The sequence below is a fragment of the Suillus fuscotomentosus genome (assembly GCF_016647785.1).
Source record: "Suillus fuscotomentosus strain FC203 chromosome Unknown F5891scaffold_213, whole genome shotgun sequence".
Lineage (NCBI taxonomy): Eukaryota > Fungi > Basidiomycota > Agaricomycetes > Boletales > Suillaceae > Suillus > Suillus fuscotomentosus.
Genome location: NW_024539725.1, coordinates 43,433 through 65,658, shown reverse-complemented (window position 1 = coordinate 65,658; position 22,226 = coordinate 43,433). Strand labels below are relative to the sequence as shown.

At 47.4% G+C, this 22,226-nt stretch overlaps 6 protein-coding genes across 6 annotated transcripts; 3 read left to right on the top strand and 3 right to left on the bottom strand.

Annotated features, from left to right (window-relative positions):
* Window positions 1-154: 154 nt before the first annotated feature.
* F5891DRAFT_988343 (uncharacterized protein) lies at window positions 155-1,700 on the top strand (the record flags this gene model as incomplete). Its single annotated transcript, XM_041378003.1, has 8 exons — window positions 155-315; window positions 366-494; window positions 542-650; window positions 699-889; window positions 936-1,074; window positions 1,129-1,320; window positions 1,372-1,526; window positions 1,580-1,700. The coding sequence occupies 8 exons, from the start codon at window positions 155-157 to the stop codon at window positions 1,698-1,700; spliced, it is 1,197 nt and encodes a 398-aa protein (XP_041216843.1).
* A 2,104-nt stretch (window positions 1,701-3,804) lies between these two features.
* F5891DRAFT_1199988 (uncharacterized protein) lies at window positions 3,805-7,254 on the top strand (the record flags this gene model as incomplete). Its single annotated transcript, XM_041368804.1, has 7 exons — window positions 3,805-4,529; window positions 4,580-5,325; window positions 5,381-5,480; window positions 5,543-6,307; window positions 6,376-6,796; window positions 6,831-6,962; window positions 7,015-7,254. The coding sequence occupies 7 exons, from the start codon at window positions 3,805-3,807 to the stop codon at window positions 7,252-7,254; spliced, it is 3,129 nt and encodes a 1,042-aa protein (XP_041216842.1).
* Window positions 7,255-8,155: 901 nt separating this feature from the next.
* Window positions 8,156-9,561, bottom strand: F5891DRAFT_1222345 (uncharacterized protein; the record flags this gene model as incomplete). The annotated part of the gene is made up of 4 exons (XM_041369445.1): window positions 8,958-9,561; window positions 8,640-8,927; window positions 8,400-8,421; window positions 8,156-8,277 (listed from the first exon to the last, which is right to left on the bottom strand). Exons 1-4 carry the CDS (start codon window positions 9,129-9,131, stop codon window positions 8,156-8,158), a joined length of 606 nt encoding a protein of 201 aa, XP_041216841.1. The 5' UTR covers window positions 9,132-9,561.
* Window positions 9,562-14,722: 5,161 nt separating this feature from the next.
* Window positions 14,723-16,058, bottom strand: F5891DRAFT_1078950 (uncharacterized protein). The gene is made up of 2 exons (XM_041363418.1): window positions 15,615-16,058; window positions 14,723-15,561 (listed from the first exon to the last, which is right to left on the bottom strand). The coding sequence occupies exons 1-2, from the start codon at window positions 16,029-16,031 to the stop codon at window positions 15,004-15,006; spliced, it is 975 nt and encodes a 324-aa protein (XP_041216840.1). The 5' UTR covers window positions 16,032-16,058; the 3' UTR covers window positions 14,723-15,003.
* Window positions 16,059-16,751: 693 nt separating this feature from the next.
* Window positions 16,752-17,531, top strand: F5891DRAFT_1078948 (uncharacterized protein). The gene has a single exon (XM_041363417.1). It carries the CDS (start codon window positions 16,962-16,964, stop codon window positions 17,352-17,354), a length of 393 nt encoding a protein of 130 aa, XP_041216839.1. The 5' UTR covers window positions 16,752-16,961; the 3' UTR covers window positions 17,355-17,531.
* Window positions 17,532-18,100: 569 nt separating this feature from the next.
* On the bottom strand, window positions 18,101-22,222 carry F5891DRAFT_1199983 (P-loop containing nucleoside triphosphate hydrolase protein; the record flags this gene model as incomplete). The annotated part of the gene is made up of 21 exons (XM_041368803.1): window positions 18,101-18,289; window positions 18,369-18,426; window positions 18,480-18,570; window positions 18,626-18,650; window positions 18,704-18,829; window positions 18,885-19,003; window positions 19,071-19,161; window positions 19,229-19,361; window positions 19,414-19,571; window positions 19,622-19,892; window positions 19,944-19,963; window positions 20,732-20,867; window positions 20,921-21,093; window positions 21,150-21,185; window positions 21,280-21,287; window positions 21,346-21,411; window positions 21,461-21,540; window positions 21,591-21,784; window positions 21,862-21,912; window positions 21,961-21,996; window positions 22,037-22,222. 21 exons carry the CDS (start codon window positions 22,220-22,222, stop codon window positions 18,101-18,103), a joined length of 2,247 nt encoding a protein of 748 aa, XP_041216838.1.
* Between the last annotated feature and the right edge of the window lie 4 nt (window positions 22,223-22,226).

Sequence of the window (22,226 nt, the reverse complement as noted above, 5' to 3'; positions counted from 1 at the left end):
TCATTCAAGGTCTTCAGCTTAGATTAGGTCATCGGCGTACCAGTAGACTGCGAGTATATAAGACACCCTCGCAGGAGCTTTCACCCTTCGTTCACTTCCCACACCATTTCCTCACTTCTCTCCTTTCCCAAAAATATTCCTCTCGCTCTCTGACATGCCAATGGCAGAGAATGACTGCGAGGGTGATCTTTCTCCTCCTGCCCCAGTGGCATCGCTCTGTGTCTCAACGTCTCCTCAAGCTCGGGCAAAGCGAAAAATTGCCGCCCTCACGGAGGAGGTCGAAAACTTGAAGCAAGACAAAGCTACAAAGCAAAGGTGTGCATGTTCTTGAACTCTCAAAGCGATTTTAATACTTCTGATCGAAGGAAAACGACCTACTATGTTTCGCAGGGACGAGCCCTTCGTAGGATGGTTGTCCTTTACACTCCAATAGAGGATCTGGTTGCCGAGAATGACCGGCGTTGCGAAGAAATTGACGGCGATAACACGATTGAGTAACCATCTATATTCATGTTTCCATTTTTTTTCTAACGATGAACAGGCATAACCGCCTTCAACGCGGATATATCGAACTTGCTAAGGTATTGCCGTGGTTTCATGAGAAACTGGCAGATCTTGATTTCGAGGAGTCGGCAGATATGCTTCGCAAGGTGTCTTTCAGCATATTTGTCACGCTGCTTTGCTAATTGTTAATGTAGCTCAAGCGAGGCGTGGATTCAGCTCGTGGTGATGACATGGGCACTCTGAAAGAGCTCATGGCCTCATGGGTCAATATCGAGTGTCGTCCGGCTTCGCTCATCAGACCAGATGACAAACACCATCGAGGATTCGTGAACGATGCATGCAGTAGACTACTCTGCCCAGCAGAATGGCGCTGGGAGGACCCAATGTAAGGATAGTCCTCGTCACTCAGATGTTACTGATGTGTTATCTAGCGTCAAGGCTGGCATTCGTGATCGTACAACTACTTTCATCGTCTCTGAAAACTCATGGCCGTCATTTATGTATGAAAATTATGAAGCTGACGTTCAGAATCTGGAGCATGGCCTTTTCAAGTCTAGGCTATTGCTTATGGTGAGTCGCAAATATTTTTTTCCAACTGATTTCTCATAGCTCATTGCATTTCAGGGCTTCAAAGCCATCTTCACTTCTCCTTCCTCTGCAAACGAAGTGAATGGTGATGGCGATGGCGCTGATATCCTCGAGAACAACTGGCGTGCTCGGAGACGTTCAGATCACGCCAGAGTCAAGACTTGTGTCGCCTCCATCATTGGTATGAGGAAGGCAACTCCGCGCGCAATCGCGTATACAGCTTGCCAAGTAAGTATCAATGCTTCGCTCTTACCATGAAGTTGAAATTCAATTCTCTAGATCCGATTCGCGCTTTCTAATATCACCTCCTGGCATACCGTAGATGGAGACTTCGACTATCAAATGTTTTGGAACAATATCGTAGACTTTTTTGAGGATCCCCCAGGTCCAGCTGCGCTAATGAGGGTGAACAAGCTTCTTGACTGGTGGACCAGGTAAGTCGTCGACCTTAACAGTGACTCCTCTGGATCACTAACTTCCTGTGTAGAAAAGTTTTCGGAAGAAATCATCGGCAGGACCTAACGCCGGATGTTGTCAAGAACATGTCTGTTAATAGTCTTGCTGCTCAGAGACAGCAGATGGAGGATGCCTCATTCGACTCCAACTAGTTACTTGCCATTTTTGTTTGCTCGTCCCATTCTACTCACTACATTGCCTTTGCTTTGATCACTATATCCTCTTTACCCCGCTGCATCATATCAATCCTACATTATACCCTCAGTCACTAATGCCATCGTGATGTTAATGTTTCCTGATTTGCGTGTGAGATAAATTCGATGTGCTTATTTTCTAATATATGTAGTGTGTGACAGCGCACGACACAGCGATACAAGGCTGGCAATTTTAATATGAACGATCAGAATTTGCCAGTGGTCAGACTACGATGGTCCTGTAGCAATAGAACAAGATAAATATGATAAGGCTGATACTCTGAGATCCGAAAACGACTCTCCAACGTCCTAATAACTTTGCGGCTTGTTGGACTGTTAATTTAAAATGTCAATGATCCATCCAACGAAACATTATCGATAGCACACTGTTTCATAATCTCGAGCTGAGATGTCAGGTAACACAACGCTGACTTTCCTTATTCTCAAGTCCCTAGGAGGGTAATCTTCCCTGGCTGAAAGAAATTTGCCGTCTCCGTCCATGATAATAGTCTAGTATCTGTTGCGACAACCGAGTATCAGTGCAGTAAAACCTAAGTTCACAAGATCATCAGAAATTTTGGGCTTGGGAAGCTGGACGGAGCATGATCGCGAAGGTATGAAAGATTGGACAAACTAAAACTTAAGAGACTGTGATGTCGCTCAGTAGTTCAAAAGATCATCGGAATTTTGGGGCTTGGGAGGCCGGACGGAGCGTGATTGTGAAGGCGTGAAAAATTGCGCGAACTAAAACTTGAGACACTGTGATGTTGCTCAGTAGTTCAGAAGATCATCGGAAATTTGAGGCTTGTGAGGCTGGACGGAGCGTGACTGCGAAGGCATGAAAAATTGCGCGAACTAAAACTTGAGACACTGTGATGTTGCTTAGTAGTTCAGAAGATCATCGGAAATTTGGGGCTTGTGAGGCTGGACGGAGCGTGATTGCGAAGGCATGAAAAATTGCTCGAACTAAAACTTGAGACACTGTGATGTTGCTCAGTAGTTCAGAAGATCATCGGAAATTTGGGGCTTGTGAGGCTGGACGGAGCGTGATTGCGAAGGCATGAAAAATTGCGCGAACTAAAACTTGAGACAAAAGATTGCGCAAACTAAAACTTGAGACACTGTGATGTTGCTCAGTAGTTCACAAGATCGTCAGAAATTTGGGGCTTGGGAGGCCTAAAGGTGTGTGATTGTGAAGGCGCCAAAGATTGCATGAATTACAGTTTAGCACTGCCACTGTGAATGCCTGTAGCGCCACACCAAGGTTTGAATCATCGACAAACATGGTCTTTCAGCGACAGACTGGGAAATCTATGCATTGAGAAGTTGTATGTACTCTCACGTACCTCGGAACTGTATTTGCGCTCCGTATAATGCATGGTTCTGTGCAACAGTTTACCAACAAACATTTTGCGTGCGCGACTCCGGTCCTTCTATCTCATTGCAACTCGGCGTCCATCGAGCAGTGATACCTACTTTAATACAACTCAGGACATTATCACTATTCTATGCAATATACCACTCAAAGCGACACTCGTCGAACATTCAGTCGATACAGACAAACTATTCGTTGAGAATTAATGTCTACTGTTACTCACACTTTTTACCAGAGCAAGTTACTCGCCCATTCGGTAGTCATCCGCAGCGAGCGAAAATATATTGTGCAAAGGCCAAATGACACTGTTCTCTTCACTTATGAGCATCGCCCGAGTGTCTCGTAGTTCTGCACGCTGCAACCTCCTTCCTTGTCCTTCTCAAACCAGGCTCATATTCCAATGCATGAACCTGTGCGAGCACATTGTCTCCTAGACCCGTGCCAGTGAAAAAGTCCTCGAGGCAAATAAGGCTACCAGGCCCGTGTACTTGCAAAGTGGTCTTTCCTCGACAATGCCAAACATTCCCATGTGAAAGCGGTTGGCAAATTTACGCTGATTGTTGTGATGCTTAACAATATATTACTTTGAATATCATTCTCATTTGTTCACAGGTTCTCTGATGGCAGTATGGTTTTGTCTGTGACATTACATCTGGTCTTGTGCCTGCTGCCTACCTGTCAGTTCACATGGAGCACCTCCACCACAGACAGAAGTTAAGAAATCAGACACCTTCGACAATCAAATCAGTTCTAGTTACCCACTTACTCAACAGCCACTATCTCACGTTGACGACACCCTGTCCCAGCCCCCCTAGTGATTTGTCCGAGTCCATCCAGGGTCTTCAACCAGAGTGGTCATCCCATTGTCCACATCCGGGCTGTCGTCATTGGCACGCTGTACCTGCAGGGAAATCTTCTATCAAGGGTCAACAAGCTGGCACCAGAAAACACATCGCTGAAGCCCACCCCGAAAATGCGAAGACTTATTTGGCTGGGGTCTTTGAAATGAGATGGATCTACCGTCCCTTTCACAAAACTGTTGATGGTGAAAACCGGCTGTTCTCCGAAGCAGTCTGGCCTTTTATCAAAGACTATGTTCCTGTATCCTTGGCGCAAGCTATTGTTTCAGTGAGGTCCTCTCGCATCCAATATACGGTTTCTGTCCACAGTCAATATTTGACAGACCTTGGGTGGCAGAAGTTTATTGCTAGCCTGGGCCTGCAACCAGGCGTTCTTCATGGGTTGGTGAGGCTTCAAACAAAGAAAGAGGCACTATCCTTGGAGGGAATAGAAAAGCAGCTTGAGCTCAGTCTTATTATCATTCGGAAGCTCTACAGGTCATATATTGTGGACGTCCAAACCTATATATCTTCCAAAAATGACCCGCAGTTTCATCAAGCAGTAACAATGAAGTGAGTACTCTCCATCTTTGTCTGTGCATAGCTCATAGTCTATTACTCAGCACCAAGGCGCACTTCAGATCATTGAGCCGAGTTTCTTACTACACCTACTCCAGACCTCTGTCTCGCTGCGTCTGCATGCTCATCAGATGGGTCCATGCTGAGCACACCGGTGCTTTGGCGCCATTCGGCGCTTTTTACATCAGACGGAGTCTAGCCCAGGAGTACGCCACCAACATGCTTTACCATTACCTCATTCAAACCAAGGTTCCCCGTCCTGCTGCACTTCTCCAACTTCTGCATCAACTGCTTGTGACCCTCGTCAAGCAGAAATTTACGAACCTAGAAACGATGGCATGCCCAACAGACTACACCCTATGTACCGGCTCACTGGCTGACAATGGCGGGTTTCTACTTGCTACCACCACCACCAGGATGTGTGCTGTGCTGCAGCATAACTTCTATACCATCATCATCCATTCTTCTCGGCTTGAAGACCACGGCTACCAACGTTTTAATCCATTTTGTTTAGATAATTTCACCCTGGATCCTGTACCAGATGCAGGTGAGGCGCTTCAACCCATGGGGGAGCCAACCGCTGCCCCAGATGAAGGAGAAAGCGCTAATGATAGTATGTTGGCACAATTTCGGGAAGTAGAGGAAGAGTTTGTAGATGGTCATGATGATAATATAGATACAGAGGAGGGAGAGTCTGTGCTACTGCATGAAGCTGAAGGCGGATGGGATTTTGAAAAAGAGGAAACTTTTCATTCTTACTATTTAAACGGCGACACTGCAGAGAACCTAGGTGAGGCACGAATTAAGGATGGCATACAGTGCACTAATATGAGTGACATATTCAGACAAATATTATGACCCGCGGTCTTCTCTGCCGGCTCAACGATGTCCACCAAAATTTGTAGCTCAGATAGATCGCAATCCTGGGTCCTTGTCGGTCTTAAGGTAAACTATTATATACTGCTTTCACAACTGGGATTACACTTAGCTGCATGATCTATCTATAGCGTTTTGGCGAAGAATTCACACTACGTTCAGCCCTTGCTTGCCAGCCATCCCTCGTTTGCCACACCCTACAACCACATCAAGACTGCCTGGTTCCATTCGAGGCCAACGTCATTCAAAGAAAGACGAAACTACGGTTTTTTCTTCACTGAAGACGGGACTGCCATTACCATGCGAGACGGTGACGACATCTCCCGGAGTATCCTGTTTTCAGACATTGGGGTATTAGCCAAGACCACGATATCAAATATATCAGATCAGATAGTCCAGTGCTTGCCACATGGTTGCAAAGATCTTCTTCAACAGTTTCGTGGCATCTCCAGTCAGTTAGTCGATGACCTTACTAGTCCCGACGCCATTTTCCTTCAGTCTTCCAACCGCATTCTCATACAGCCATTATTGGATGCGATGTCAAAACATCTGTCAGACCCAAAAGAACTCGACCATCACATTATGCTTTCTCCCTCTGTGATTACTGGGGAAGCTGCCAGAAAGTGGCTGGCGTTCGACAAGCGAATTCTTGGTCAGATCATTGTCGCCTTTCTCCTAACGTGCGGGATACCTCCCCTACACTGGCAATTTCAGACTTTTCAATTCCAGTCAGATAGCACGACGGGCATTGCTCCTACCTTGCAATCGTACGGCCTAGCGTCGTTCACATCACAGGCCTTCTTCATTATGTCAACAACGATCACAAGACTCATATCTTTGCTCATACCTTTCCTACTACTCGCCTTGAATTTCCCCGAGTTTGGAATAGAAGCGACGTTAATAAGTTGCTGCAGATTCATACATCCTCTCTCCCAGTTCTATTATCATGCGGACTTCTGCGAAGCGTGATATCCGCCATGTACAATCAACTCTTCCCAGCTCTTTCCCATGTCGGACCCTCAGATGACTCCATGGTGGATCGCCAAGCCCAACACACAAGGACGACGGGCAACATTCATTATGGGCGGTCTGATCATGTTCCCTTCGCTTTTGGAATGACACTTGAACAGGCTCGCAAATGCATGGCCTCCAGCCAGGCATTGCATGCCTTCTATGGGTTAGGCAGTCTGGATCATCAATGGGCTGAGCGCTTACAAAACTCAGCGTTTCTGACTGACTTGAGGAACGAGAATCTGGGTCTCAAAGAAGCAAGGATTCTTGTCAGAGAGACGTACAACTTACACCACTGTCGCTTGCCACACCAGATAGCTGGCCTTCTGGAGACTGCACCTTACTTAACTCTCAAAGACATAAGCGAATTATGGGTTTGAAGTTCATCCTCCTTAATGTGTTCACTAGGGGGTTATCGGAGATGAGGTGCTTCGACGGGTGATGCATGCAGTGTTGTTTGGTAGTTCCAGACCCAATATTCTTGATCGTCCTTCTGGAGGAGGATACTTGATTGCCAATGTATCAACCGCTGTGGTACAGGTGAGCAGCTTTATCATTACTATTGTTTAAGAATGCTCCTAAATAACTTAAGATTGTCAAAGCTGTGGAAGAAGTAGAATGCGGAGCCCAGTTTCATTCCCCAAGACAGATGGACATCAGCACCATCATTCACTTCGACGAAGTAGCAACACAAGCCCAAAGACACCTTGCTGCACTAAAAGACGACTTTCCTACTTCGTGGATGAAACTATGCACTGACGTCCATAGGCTCTATCAGAAACCAGAGTTGTCGAGAGAGATGTCCTGGGTTGTAAGAGGAGTTCCTGGATAAAGACGTTCACATACTATACATGTGTGGTGATGATTATTTAGTCTCACTCAGCCTGAGGCTCGTGCCATTCTGGTATTAAACAAAAGATGTTGGCATCCACACAAGGACAACTTGAACGTCCATTCAGCGAATGAGCCAAATATTGATGTTCAAAGCCACCAATGTTCTCTGCCACACATGATGCCGATTTAGCCGCTGACCATCATGATCATGCTGAACTTAACATCGTTGAGGACGACATACGTGAATAAATTGAAAATGCGCACATTTTTGAAATGTTTGCGCTATCTGGATTCTATTTAATTAGGAGAATGAACAAAGAAAGAAGCTGTAGAAGCGGCACTACGTGCTTGTATAAGAGATCCAATACACACACTGGCTTCAATGCCAAGGGAAGTACTCAATGCTCAGCCCAATCATTTAAATCGCGCATAGCTCATGGAGAGTATTGGTCGAAATGCCAAGGTGCGTGAGTTCTTGGCCCTCCCTTGAATGTCCCTTTTCAAATCAATACTTCTAGCCGTACTTGCCGGTGTTCAGATTGTAGCAATACTGAATGTACAGTTTTGTTCTATATCAATTCGACACTTGGCATAAGCCCGAATCTGAAGTTGTTCAATTGAAATGGCCGGCTGAAAAACGTCAAGAGCATGGCACAGCCAGGTTCCAAAAATCTAGTGCGCGCCACAACTGAGCTTACTAGCTTAGAGCAATGACGGCGCAACGAGGCAAGATGTTTGCTGCTCTGGTGTTCTTGTTCCTCAGGATGCTTTAGAATTCGTCCTGCAACAACACGATTCTTTAATGGATACAACGTCGATTCCTAGCATTGTTATCATAATGCCAATTATCAAGTTCGACGGGTATTGGAAGTCCTCCAGCTCCAGCCCCATAAAATCCTTTATGCTTCTCGCCGGAACAAACCGGTAGAAGATGCTGATATTCCCAGCTTTGTCGTTGATCCCACTTGCTCGTACTCCTCCGAAAGATTGTTGATCCACCACCGCACCAGTGCATTTCTCGCTGTGATAGACATTGTCAACAGCATTAGCTAGTTTGTGGCAGTCGGAAGAGCTTTGCGGTCTGCGGTAAAGCTGGAAAGGAAGCCATCAGTCAATGCATGTCGCAGAGACCTTGCAACTTACATGAACCCAGTGATGACCGGATCTAATATTCTTTCATCGTACTCGAGTCAGGATCTTTTATTAGCATATGGCAGGCTGTATGGAGACTCCTTCGAGTCATCGCCTATTGGATCATGAGAAAAGTCGGGTCTTTGAATCCAAATGACCAGATCGAAGAGGAAACGTATAGCTGCGACAACGCGGAACACTGTTGTCCTGCACATGTCCATCAATCTTGCGTATCACTCATAATATGCGAACCTTGATACTCAAAGCCTCGAATGCCCGCAAAACTGCATTTCGGATATCTGCGAGTTTGTGGACGACGTGGAAGTTCCTCCCTCCTGTATCGCCGATGATTCTCGGATAGCTTTGTACTTGTCTAGGTTTGCGGCAATGTCTTTCCATAGCTTTTGGAATATGAAGCTGCTGCCTGTGAAGTGGGATGCTGCAAAGCTGGGGTGCGATATCGCCTATGTGACAAATTCTGAAGGTGACCCAGAGATCAACTGGAAGAAGTCGAAGAGCTACGAAAGTTTCATTAATCAACTGTCACCAAGATGATCCCACATTACACACCTCAGCGACAGCATCAATCTCAGCCTGCCAAGCACTTCCCTTGACCAAGCGTAGTAACTGCCACCAATTTGTGACAGTACTTGCCGCTAACGAGCTCTGCACTGGCACGCAGGAAGATGGCGATGCGATCGTCCGAGGCATGGCCTCCCATTGTGCCTTGGCAAAAGTGCACATCAGTCGCGCTAGCTACGGTCGAGCCATCTGCCTCATTGTATGTGCAGAGATGGTAACTTGCGGCTTCAGGGTGATATCTACGGTGGGTTAGCTGGTGCCATTGTAGGTATTGGTGTAGAGGAAGGTAGCACACTGTATTTTGCGAAAGAGAATGGTGCCAGCTTGCTGGTTTCCGTGCTTGATACCGGCAGAGGGTATTAGTCGGTGTGGAAGCAGGTGCGGTGAACAGAAGCTATGCGTGGCATGATACTAAACAAGAATGAAGGAGCTGCGGTAACTGCACGCGCATGCGTCGATGGTGCAGTTGGCTTGGTGAAAAAGTGGGAACCGACAGACCTATTGTCCAAAAATAACTTTGGCATGACCATCGAGGATGATGGAATGATCGTCAGCAACATCGGCTGACTGATGAAGCTCAGCGCCAGTGACACTATGAGAGGCGTTAATTCAAATGCAGCAAGACACAGAACCGAACGTACGGGAACCAGATGTTAGTACCAAGCCTTTGGCCCGCGTCGTCCGTCAACTTCCAGTTACTAACATATCTACCACGTCGGGAACATCGGGTACCTGGTAGGAAACGTGCTGTAGCGATTGCAAACTGTGGTAGACTCAACGAATGAACCTTTAGGTCACCGGTCCATACATCAAGAGCTTGATTAATAAGTTTTTAACTGGACAACTGACAGATTGCTCTCGGCTATCAGTCCTCACTCAAGCCTCGTTGGAACGCAGACAACGAGGATTTAGCTAGCAAAACGATCAAATTTGAATAAATCTAACATACATTTAAAGAACACCGATTATAATGCGAGGCCAAGCTTGTAATTGGAGAGAACAAGTTACAAGGAGTCAACGACGAGAAGATAACCGGGTGAGCGACAGTTCTACATAGCTGAGATAATCAAATAGATTAATTAGGAAAAAAGTTCGTATGCATGCGTAATGAAGACTTTGATAAGTGTGACGCATCCCATGCTAGTTGACACTTCTGACACTGCTCAGCGTTCGTAACCCTGCTGAACGTCCCTCCTTGCTACTGTTGTGCGGGTTCGTTAAACGCAGGCTATCGTCGGCTGAACGTCCTTCCTTGCTACTCGTTGTGCGGGTTCGTTAAACGCAGACCATCGTCTGCTGAACGTCCCTCCTTCGCTACTGGTTGTGCGGGTTCGTTAAACGCAGACCATCGTCTGCTGAACGTCCCTCCTTCGCTACTGGTTGTGCGGGTTTGTTAAACGCAGGCCATCGTCTGCTGAACGTCCCTCCTTCGCTGTTCGTTGTGATACTAGATTCGTCAAACGTAGGCTATTGTCCATCGACCGTCTCCGTCGAAATACACATCTTTAATATTCGTGATTTAAATGCCATATACTGCGGGCTGCTTCAAAATACGTCAACTTGACCTGCAACTTTGATAAATGCAGTTTTGTAGAGTATGTCAGTATCATCATGCCAGCTCTCAGTAATGCAGCGATTCGAACACTCACACCTATCTACGTTTATTCGCACAGAGTCGGGGGACTATTCTTCTGAGCGAAACTCATGCACTTTGCGCAAACTTTGCGCGAATTCTCCAATGTGCATTTGCGCATCTGCTGCTTGCACGTGCATGTGCCATGCTGAGCCTACTCTTCTGTTAATCTTTGTCTTCCGAAGCCGTTCAATTGGTGAGTATTGCTGCAAGTTGTATTTGCAGTATTGACCCGAATCTTTACTCAGTTTTTTCGAATGTCTCGGTCAAGAATACAGTTGGGGCAATCGTCGAGACTCGATGATACCTTGCATTGAGCGCACATGTCGCGGGCTGTTCGGTCTGCTTTCATTCCATCGGTTTCGTGCTCTGTTTCAACTGTTTTTGTATCATACCATTCCATGCATTGTATTCGTATTCTGTACTAGTAGCTACAATTTGAAGTAATATGATATGAACCGTTCTCGCACGATATCAAATCGCTCGTAAGAAATGCAAGGGAGTGCCACATCGTGTAGAAACAACTTGAACGACTCTCGCACGACGCCGCATGATACGGACTCTTTTTGCATCGTGTATTCGTCCGGATTTCTTGTCGAGATCGTGCGAGGGCGGTTTCAGCTGGCGGTGCACGATGTGGCACGCTCTCATACGTTCCCGCACTGTCCGGATTTCACTGGGGGCCAGGAACCACGAGGATTAGGAGCTGCTGAGGTTTAGGATGTGTTTTAAGACTGTAAGTGTTGGTGCTGCGCGCCGTAAGGGTTAGTACGAGCTACAAAAGCATGGTTTTATTTTGCGAGCGAAAGTGAGACAGAATAGTCATTACTCGACGGAATTACGAGCTACCTCCTCCGCCTTTGAAAGACCTAGCATACGGGGCATAGCTTGTATGAAATAGTTGAACGTTATCTCTTTATCTCCAGTAAACGAGCGGACGTCCTTTATGGCAGCTGCGTACCAGTCCTTATCTTGCTGGCCAGGGAAGCGTGTTACAGTGTCTATGCCTGCAGCGTGCCTCATCTTCCAACGACATAGAGCTGCAATGAAGCAGGTAATATTTCTAATGCATTTTTTCCACTGCACGTCTTCATGGAAGGGGATAAAGCGGGAATATTGCTGGCGCGACAACATCTCTTCCATAAAATCGACAATTGTTGGATGCGCAAATGGAATCCCGCACATTCGGGATTCGCTTGCGTTCACCGGTATCTAATCAGAACCCGAACCGTTAGCGTGAGGGGCATGCGAATACAATCCACCTACCTCTAGGTGCCCATCTAGAAATGAGTTGTCCAGCAGCATAGTGGTGACAACAGTGAGGCGCTGCAAGTCCATCTCTGCCTTGCTCTTGGTTATATTAAAGGTTAATTGGAACCCCGTAATAACGTTGCCAATCCGGTCCGCAAAGTCGCGGTGGAGCATTGTGACGACGGCTTTCAATTTGGTGATACGGGCTTCGCCATCCGTTGACCTCCAGTTTTTGATTCCCTCTACGTTTTTCATCGATGGGTTGTGAAATGAAGATATAGTACGGAAGACATACCGTCTGCATGAAGGGCGACAACCTCGTCTAGAGCTTTCGTGGCCCTTTTTGTAAGTTCTTTTGCGGTAGGAAAAAGTCCCTCCTCAAAGGTCAAGCTTATCATCCTGCTGTGAGATTCGTCGTACACTTGTCCGAGTAAAGCCTGCGATACAATGACGAATAGGTCTGGCTTCACTGCCTTGGACTTTCTTGCACGGGGAACGTCCTTAGGCGCAGTGTTGCGAGAAGTCCGTTGCTTGGAACTGGGGCGTTGGACCCCGGTGTGTTGGAGCACCTTAGTTGCGTCATTGTTGACAGGCAAAGGCAACGTCAAGCCAAAAGAGCCTAATGAGAACTGGCGCTGTGACTGGGCGTGTGGGATGCTGTGATTACCCTGACTGGGCTGTAGCTCCGGGTTCGTCACGGCACCCGGATGGTTTTGGCCCGCGGACGCCTGATACCGTAGCGATTGTTCGATTGACGTATCATACCCTAGTAGATTGCGAACGTGAATCGGCGAAAACAACTGAAGTTTGAAGACTTACCTCGACTTGGGCCGCCGTGCATTGGCAAGCCATCTGAACCAGCCTGTCGTTGCAGTATTTCCATCCCGTTGTCAACGGGCGAAGGGAACGTCGAGCCGAAAGAGCCCAATGAGAACTGGCGCTGTGACTGGGCGTGTAGGATGCTGTGATTGCCCTGACTGGGCTGTAGCTCCGGGCTCGTCACGGCATTCGAGTGGTTGCCACCTGCGGACGCCTGGTACTGCAGTGACTGCATGTACCCTATTAACGAAAATGCCGGAGGATATACTGGCTGGGCCTGGACCCCCGAGCCTGAGGGGGTAGCTTGGCCTAGGTCACTAGCTAAAGATAAAATGTGGTCTTGGGTAGCCTGAGAAGCTGGGAATGACTCGAATGGTTGTAGCAACTGGCTGCTACCTGGCACGGCCAGCTCTGGCTGTGGCCGGAACACTTCATCGTTGGTACCGAACGCTGGATTGAAGAGTTGAAATAGTCCGGGTGAGTCATGAGACTTAATCTCACCTTGACTCGAATTCGGACAAATAATCGGGCCAGTGCTCGCGCTTGTTCCACCAAGTTCGAATGATCCTTGCTCCCGCCACTGCGGCGGTAATTGTAGCATAGATTCTACTAGCTTGGACTCATCCACGTTAGCTGTGCTTAATTGGTGGAAAAGCGTCGTATGGTGGTCCCTGTAATCGTGATCCTGCCATTGCCCAGCGGGCCATAACGGGTCTGCCATACTAACTTGAACTCGATTGTTGACCTGATGGAACGTGAGTACCAACACTAGTAGTAGTATCGAGGATTTAAATCCATCTGATGGTGTTAAAAGTAGCTGTACATACCTTTCGATGTAAACGTGCGAGGTCACTGGAGGTCGCGGCTATGACAGAGTGAAAAAAGACGTCTAAGGTTTATACTGTGATGATAATTACCGTGTACCAAATAGTGATGGATAATGATTGCAGGCTGAAGCCGGCTAAGGTTGGTAAAGACTACCATACTGAATCTCTGGTCGTTTCCTGCCTCGCGTCCGATTTCACTTACCTCACCCAACTTCCTGCCCCAATGCATCGCAGCAGCTAGAGTTTGAAAAGATTGCTTTGAAATTCATGTCGCTTACTACCTAGAGGCGTTTTGGGAGTGATCCAAAATGGACTAGAATACGCGAGGCTCTTGAATGGTTCCCAAATAGCGCCGCGATCAAGCTCCGAAATTGACCAGCGCTCTGCAATGTCATTCCCACAACGCGATATGTAATAGGACCATACGCTCTCCATGAGGGGTACAACATACTGAACAAGATAATTTTCAGAACAGCGTCCATTTCCAGGCAGTGTGGACGAACTTCGATGCTTACATCGAAAAACCCGTGGTCCATAGTAGCGTCATTAATATTGGAAGTCGTCTGAGTTGGGTCGGCACGTAAAAAGGCGTGATGGTGTCTCGACTGCGCCCATCGCAAAGTTAGCCGAAGTGTCAATTGCCACCGTACACGCCGTCGGACCGACTCCGGATAAATCGAGGTTGCGCTCTCGTAGTTACCCTTTTGGATATTGCGGTATCACATTAGAGTCAGGACTCAGGAGGCCCCTAACACGAGGGTAGCCTAGAGGCGGCACGATGCTGATAAGATGAGTCAGGTCCGACCAGTAAATTATTATAATAATATTACTCTTAGCCGGCTCAGAGAAGACCCTGATGAATAAAATAGATCGAATAAATCGAATGTTGTACTTATTCGACTTGCAAACACAAATCATCGTTTTTTTCCCTAAAAGTCGCGTGCTACATAAGGTAAGTCGGCGCCGATTGATTCCACGTGGGATCACGCTATGGCAGGAGTGCACCCTCCCATATTGGTTGTCTGTGCTAGCCGAGGCACGAGGCTAGCACAGAAATTTAAGTAAACAAAGTGACGCAACGCACCTTGCTCCGGCTAACATCTAGCCTTGAAATCTTAGGTCCGTGCGCATGCGCTGGGCCGAAAAGCCCTACGGGCTTTTACCCAATCAACTTCCTTTACGTTCATCGATCAATTGCTATCACACTTGTACCTAGCTTCTGCGCCCAGGTTGTGCGTTACCACTATATAGTACATTGGGGCTTTCGATGTCAACGTCTTGCTTTCGCATGGTGTATGCAAGACGCTTTATTTCGTAATGAAGATCATGACGCGGAATTCAATCAATGAGGGCTACACACTACTACAAAGAGAGGGAGGAAACACACGATGTGAATAATAATCGACTTGAAAGCGGGTTTACGAGGAAAACGTCCAATAAAAAGTATATCGACGAACAGAGGGCATCATAATATGGTACAACCTGTGCTTTACTATCCAGCCTGTTATGCAAGATCAGTATTATAAGTGACGGTGATCGATACGATAATTACATCAGATGTTTCAACGGACTTGACGGAATCTTGCGACATTCTGCTACTGTCTATGGACTCGGATTCACACCCGCTGCCGCATTGATCTTCTGAGTCATCCAAACTCGTGAAGTCTAGTAAGCGATCTCCATCGACGCAATCGTTGACAAGGGAGTGGGCCATACCCTCAACGAGATCAAGCTGTTTGTCTCCAACGGCGAGCGACGTTATGTCAGGCTTGTATACGGCCACGCAAAAGTGGAGGCGCTCATTGAGCTCATCCACGTTTCCTCTGGAGATCCCTTGGAGCGAGGTGTCCCAAGGTTCTGACGCAGCATTGACATATGTGTCACTGTCGTCTTCAAGAACCATCTGAAGAAATCTTTTGTGTTCTTCGATAGCTTGGATTTCCCAAGCTGTTGTCAGAGCACGCATGCGCCTCCATTCAACATCAGCTTGTTTCGTGAGGACGGCTTGCGCAATTGCCTCGGGAGATAGGGATTGCAATCGATTTTCGAGTAAAACTTTGCCCTGGCATGCTGTTGAATTATCAAGAGGTTGCGGGTATGCATCGGTTAACATACCTTCTGAGTGTCCGGTAAAGTTCCAGAATCAGTGGGGGAAAGTTGGCTTGCAGCGTAGCGGCGCTGTACTGTGCTGGGGTCACGCCTCTCGTAGGGCTTGGGTTGTGCTTTCGCAGAACGCACATAACGAGACAGACTCCGGATTATGGGAGGAGGAGTTACAGGTGCATTTATGTCTTCATCGGATGAATCATAGGGACCGGTGTCAGATAAGTAAAGTGATCTTGCACGGCGTTTGGTTGGTGTAGTGGCAGTACGACGCGTACGACGAGTCGTGCTATTGGCAATAGCCAAAGAGCGATGGAAATCTTGTTCACGGCCATTCAAAAGGCCATTCGCTCTGCCCTTGCTTGGGCCTTCATAGTCAGGACGATAGTGTCTGAAGATGCTTTGAGGAGGAACTTGAACAGCGGCCATACCTTGTGGACTCTGGAGACAGTGAGGCTGAGTTTGAAATATTGAGGTGCTTTTTATGAACACGGTTTACAAAAATGGGTTTTGGGTTTTTCCCTGATAAGACTACGGTACTCCCGGGCCCTTGAAAAAACTATGGACAAGGTGCTTAAGCTATACTAGTAACCTCGAATCAGAATACAGCTCATGGGAAAACTGCATGAACAAGAGCATGAGAGTGCGGCTTGAGTTCGATCACTAGATACCTGCCGATTTTGATGTACACTGAAATCGGAAGTTGATTGATAAGGTAACCGCCTATTTTAACGTGTATCGAAAAAGGACACCACGTCTAAATCTGAGTTGGAACTTGGTACGACCGGTGAATCAGTAGCTTCCCATCTTTTTGAATGAATTCCCTCCGTTTCGCAACTGAGATAGTTGGTCAAGTTATATTATGTAATATTATGCTTAGATTATATGTTTGTTCATATTTGGGTCTTATCGATCGTTACTAATAGTACCCACTCTCAGGCTCAGGCTACATCATGATTACTGAGATCTGAGGGAGAAAAACTGATGTTCTGTGCTACGTAGCCTTACAGTTCAGCCAAAGCTGTCGCAGCATGCATTTATTAAGGTGATCGAAGTTGACACCAAGGTCGGTAGGATACATATCCCCTACAACCTCGCTTTAGAACGCGGTGGCGTGAACCAAGATCAGTCTTCTATACTTGTATCATAACGACATTGACTAGGTGGGCCACCCAAGCATTTACAAAGGCGCAACCTCTTGATCCGAATCGTACTTTGGCTTGGATCGGCCAGACATTGACTGCAATAGCAAACCGCCATGAAGCGAGGCACATTACTTGAGCATGCAGTCAGCATGACAGCAGACGTGGTAAATACAAGCCAGCTGCCCTATATCTGTATAACGTGCGGTTCAAGCCTATGGCAGACCTGCAATTTGCCTCGCGCGTTCTTGTCACTGTAAATGATTCAAATACAGTCCGTGCACCCACTACAGATATCCTTTTACCTGCCTTCTTCATCCTCGGACGCCATTCCCAGCTCTTCTCGGCTTCGGATGGCTGGGGCCTCCATACCTTCGGTCTGATTTGCGAATGCCTTGGAAAGCTTGAACAGGATGTAGAATACATAAATTGTGCAATTACTCTCCTAGAAACAGCGTACGAAGAGAAAGAGGACCCCATAGTCGAATGCCAATTCGTCATCGCACGCACCAATGTCGCACGGCTTTGTCTTAGACTGCAGGGCTACGAAGGATTGCTGACATCTTTCGAAAACGTTCTAGGTCTACTTCCTGAAGATGCAGGGGCATGAATCACAGTTTCTACGCTTGCGATCTCAATACGGGCCAGAGTTAGCGCCATTCAAGATGGGGGATCTTCAGGCCACTATGGTGACGCTCCAAGCTGCTTTGGAAAGCGCCCCTGACGATCGTGTCCTTCGAGGACAGGTCACTATTCTACTGACGCAGACAATGTGGGCGATTAGGACGCCCGAGTTCCGTGAGTCTGCGGACGGCTTGTTACTTGATTGGTCAGAATGCAACGTCGATGATTTCCACGTGACTAATTTATCGCTTTAGCATCACCTCCACCCCAGGAAATTTGATGGCGATCAACACTCCAGCTGGAATGGGGATACTCGCTGAAGGCGATGGGCTAGTTGATGCCGCGCTCTCAGAAATTCCGTCACTCCCCGTGGAACAGAGACATGAGCTCGATCCTCGAAGACGTGTTGGCACATCTCTTCATGTAACATTATCTTGGACTGGTACGAACCCAAGTCTTGAATTGTTGAGTGCACGATCCTGAGATTTTTCGGCAGGGTGATTTATTGGAGAGGAGTCCTACTGGTAGTAATTTCAATTGAGAACGGAAATTCGTCTGAAATAACTTTTTCACCTTCAACCTCTTCCATTTCTTCCGAGGCATTGGGTAGTAGCAAAGACGCCCTAGTTTCATCCAATGCTTCTGCGGTACTAATCGCAAGGCGAGTATCGGGGCACCCCGACTGCATTATCGAGTATCACGATTGAATAGCTGACAAGCGAAAGATAAGATTCAGAGCAAGAACGTGGCAATGTCTACATGGCTATGATGTTGTATTTCTGAACAAACCCAAGAAATGTTGTGCATGATAGGTATATTCCACACCCGCGCGTTCTCTCCTGCATCATCAAGCTGGACGTGAACTAGACCAGCCTCCATCGCCATAGAACGGAAAATAGAACTCTTGTTCTCCAGCCGCTTCTTTGAATTATCAAATTCTGCAATCAAAATTCGCCAATCGAAGATAAATTGTGGATGAACGTCGTTGGAGCGTGCTTACCCTTCCAGCATCTAGAACCAGAATCCCATCAGACTCCATGATCGTGTTCAAGCGATGCCTATACGATCATTATTGGCACTAATCGTCGATGATGTCGGACGTGTCACATACGCGATGGTTAGAATGGTCACATCGCGGAAGATTGGACCTCGAATAGTTTCTTGAATCGCTCGGTCGGTATCTAGATCGACTGCAGATGTTGCTAGAGAATCATGCACATTAACCTTGCAGAAGAACAAGATACCGCTCATACAGACCTTCATCGAGGACGAGCATTTTAGTCTAGGGAGCGTCGGTGATGAAAATTCATAATCAACCAAAAGAGACGCTCGTACCTTGCGCAAGAGCGCCCTCGCAAAACGCAAGAGCTGTCTCTGACCTGCTGAAAGCGACGATCCGGCCTCCTGGACTGGAGCATCTAGTGCCCCAGGAGGTGATTCGACGTATGCCTTCAGATGGGCCTGTAGAAGTGTCGTTAGTAAGCATCAGAAGCGCAAACGTATTTCAAAGACGGACGTGCTCCAGAGCAGTCCGTATATCAACATCCCGGTGCTCGCCAACAGGGTCAACGTTCTCTCGCAACGTGCCCTCGAATGAATCTGGGTTTTGAGGAACGATGGATATCGCGGACCGCACTATGTTGATTTGATCAAGATCAAGGGGTGTCCAAGTTCCCAAATGGACAACTCAAAAAGGATGCACAGTCATGCAGGCCAAGTTTGGTAATGTCTGCGTCGTCAATGAAAATAGCTCCAGATGCAGGCTCAATGATCCGGAAGAGGGTAAGAAGAAGCTGTAAAAGCATCGTCACAGTCCAGCAGAATGTCATACCCTGCCCCAGTCCGGCCACATATTCCAACGTTCTCTTTCGGTTTCTGGAGCATCTCGAGTTGGCATACATATGCGAGAAACCCGGCGAAATAACTGACTACGGTCATGGAAATATCCTTGAGGACTAGATCAAGCCCGGGCCGATACCGTGCTGAATATTCCCTATATCGGACAATTTCAATACAATTTCGTGCGTACAGCGACATGGACTCACCGGAATTCAACTTCCCCAGCTGTAGGCCACCCAGAGGTGGGCTTATTCTCAGGGATCTCATAAGGAGCTTCTGGCTCAAGGTCTTTCGCGTAATGGAAGATACGCTCGACGCTAACGACATTCTGTTCTACTTCACTTGCGGAGCGGACGAACCAGTTCTGCGGCCGCTCGGTTACCAATGCCTCGGGACGAAGAGAAAGCCACTCACCAGTGAACCTGTTGCGTTCAAAGCGTATGACAGAACTATACTGATCAACCCAGCATAAACGTCGCTGGTCACCACGGCAGAGACGGCCAAAACAGCCGTGACGAGGATAATCACTGCTCCAACAAACTCCAATCTTACTGCAAGCCATCGGTTGATGGAAGTACTAGGAAGGTAGCACAACTGGTTGCGAACAATGCTCGCCGCATTGTTCGCAATGAAACCGGCTTGTTGGTCATAAGCCCGGATAGCGAAAAGTCCAGGATTCCGAGAACTACACAAAGATGGGGTGAGCGGGACGCCGCATCTAGATGCTTGAGTTCACGTGACGTCACGAGATGGTACCTATTGATGACGTTAGGATGATTCTGGAAGAAGAACAAAGCCATTCATACACGGTGATCTTGTAGTAGAACCGTGCCAGAGGACGTCGATCAAGAAGGGCGGGAAGCTGAACCCGATAACCAATAAAATAGAAGCGCAGACCCCGCTTGTGCGTATCATATTTTGGATGAATCGCGCCAGGATTTGATCGAAAACGTATGTATCACGAGAAAACAAGTTCAACGATACTGCAACAAGAGATTGTTCGAACTCAGAAATCATTTCACGGTTTACTAATTTGACGCATCTTCCTGTCGGCGTTGTTTCAAAAAAGTTGAGGGGCGCACGCGTGACTGAATGCAGCATCTGAAAAACAAATGAAACACATTCCGTCCATACTTGGAACGTAACACTAACCGAATCATGGGGGTGCTTTGAGCTCCGAAGCAAGCAGAAAACCCAAATCAGAAGCGCAGCAGATGCGCCTAAGGAAATTGCCATCAAATTAGACAGACCGTATCCCAGGAAATACTTGTCGGCCAATCCCGGGTTGGTACCCATCTCGCGGTCATGCTAGCCCCAGCCTGAGTATTACGGTCGATATGACAGATACCACCTGCTGCAGAACCGTAGCGATTACAAAGAACAGGAACCCTTTTTTCGATGCTGCTTGGAGGTACCGCGAGGACACTTCCATCTTGACGCGGCCCTGTTCACTGTGCTCTTTAGCGATGCCATCGGAAGGCGCGTAGCGAGGACGGCTTTTTTGAAACTTTCTCTACGCGATACCTTCTCTGATACAGATTCGAGTTCTCCAACAAGGGTGGCTTGCATGTGGCCCTCGCTTGTAGTGGGAGTAGTCATGCCGCTGGACCGTCCGGGTGTGGTGGTTCCAGAATTGGAACCGCTCGTGGCATGGCCGTGACTGTCATAACTCAATTAGATCGCGTCGAACATCGTGAATGGAAATAGACGCACACAAGCTTGCGCACTTCACTATCCGGATTCGACATCAACTCACTGTACGAGCCACTCTCCAAGATCATACCGCGGCGCAGGTAAACAAGTTGATCGAAATACTTGAGATACGAGATGCTGTTAGTGACAAGAACGCGCGCTTTGGTTGCGAGTAAGCCTTGAGGACCCATGATCTGTTACATAGTATCATTAAAAAGAAAGAAGTCTGAGACCGGATGCTCTTACTCACCAAAGACGTGTCGGGCAACGTGGGAATAGATGGCAGCTAAAACATCACCAAGGAGAACCCTGCAGGATGCACCGCTGAGCTGAGAGATCAATTACCTTTGGCTGATACGTTACTATCCCGAAGTACTTACAGTAATGGCTATAGAACGGACGCCATAAGCATTATTGGGTCGCCAAAAGGATAATCAGAAACACACCCTTTTCACCGACCTCCGTCAGATCACCCTGTAGGAGAAAATCTAAGTTGGGCTTCAAAGCACAAGCTGCAGAGAAGGGTCAGTCCAAACCTAACACAGTTAATCGTGTACACACCTTCGATAACAAGGTTATAAAGCGCCTCATCGTACTCATGTGAAAAAAGTATATCACCTTGAACCAACGCAGAAAGAATCCTATTCGCTTGTGAGTGAACGTGCTAGAAAATCCTGCATATGCGACGCACCAAGGAGTCTGAGCAGCGTAAGCTACATTGCCGAACAAAGCCACCTCACCCTCTGTCTTTCGCACGTCCCCGATAATCGCTGACAACAAGCTACTCTTCCCGCTGCCCACACTACCAAGTACACCCACGAGTTCCCCCTTGTGTACCGTCAAGTTTATATCTTCCAGAGCAGCTGATGTATCTTGTCTGTTCCACTAAAATTCGCCATTTTTGATTGAAAGCACCTGTCACAAATGTGAAAACAATCATAAGTAGTTAGAGAATTGCCAACCTCGTCACCGACGTCCAGACTGCTTTTCTGCACCTTCACGAGGGCATTCTGCTGCAGCTCCTCAGCGTGCAGGAAGCCTTATAGACGTTTGACGGAAACGAGGGCCTCGACGACGTTCGACGTGACTTGACTAAACTGTGACGCAGTCAACGATTGTTGAACGATTATTACTCACCATAGCATAGATGCCACAAATATGATGATGGCAACAACGTATCCCTCGAGCGTGCTCGGACCAACGAGGAGGTTGGCTGCACCGTTGGAGAAGTTGATGTTGCAGTAATGCAAGAATATCCTGTAAGATTTTCAAGAATGCAGCACCTGCGTACGGGCCGCCATAAGTAGGAACAATGCGAGCCATAAGG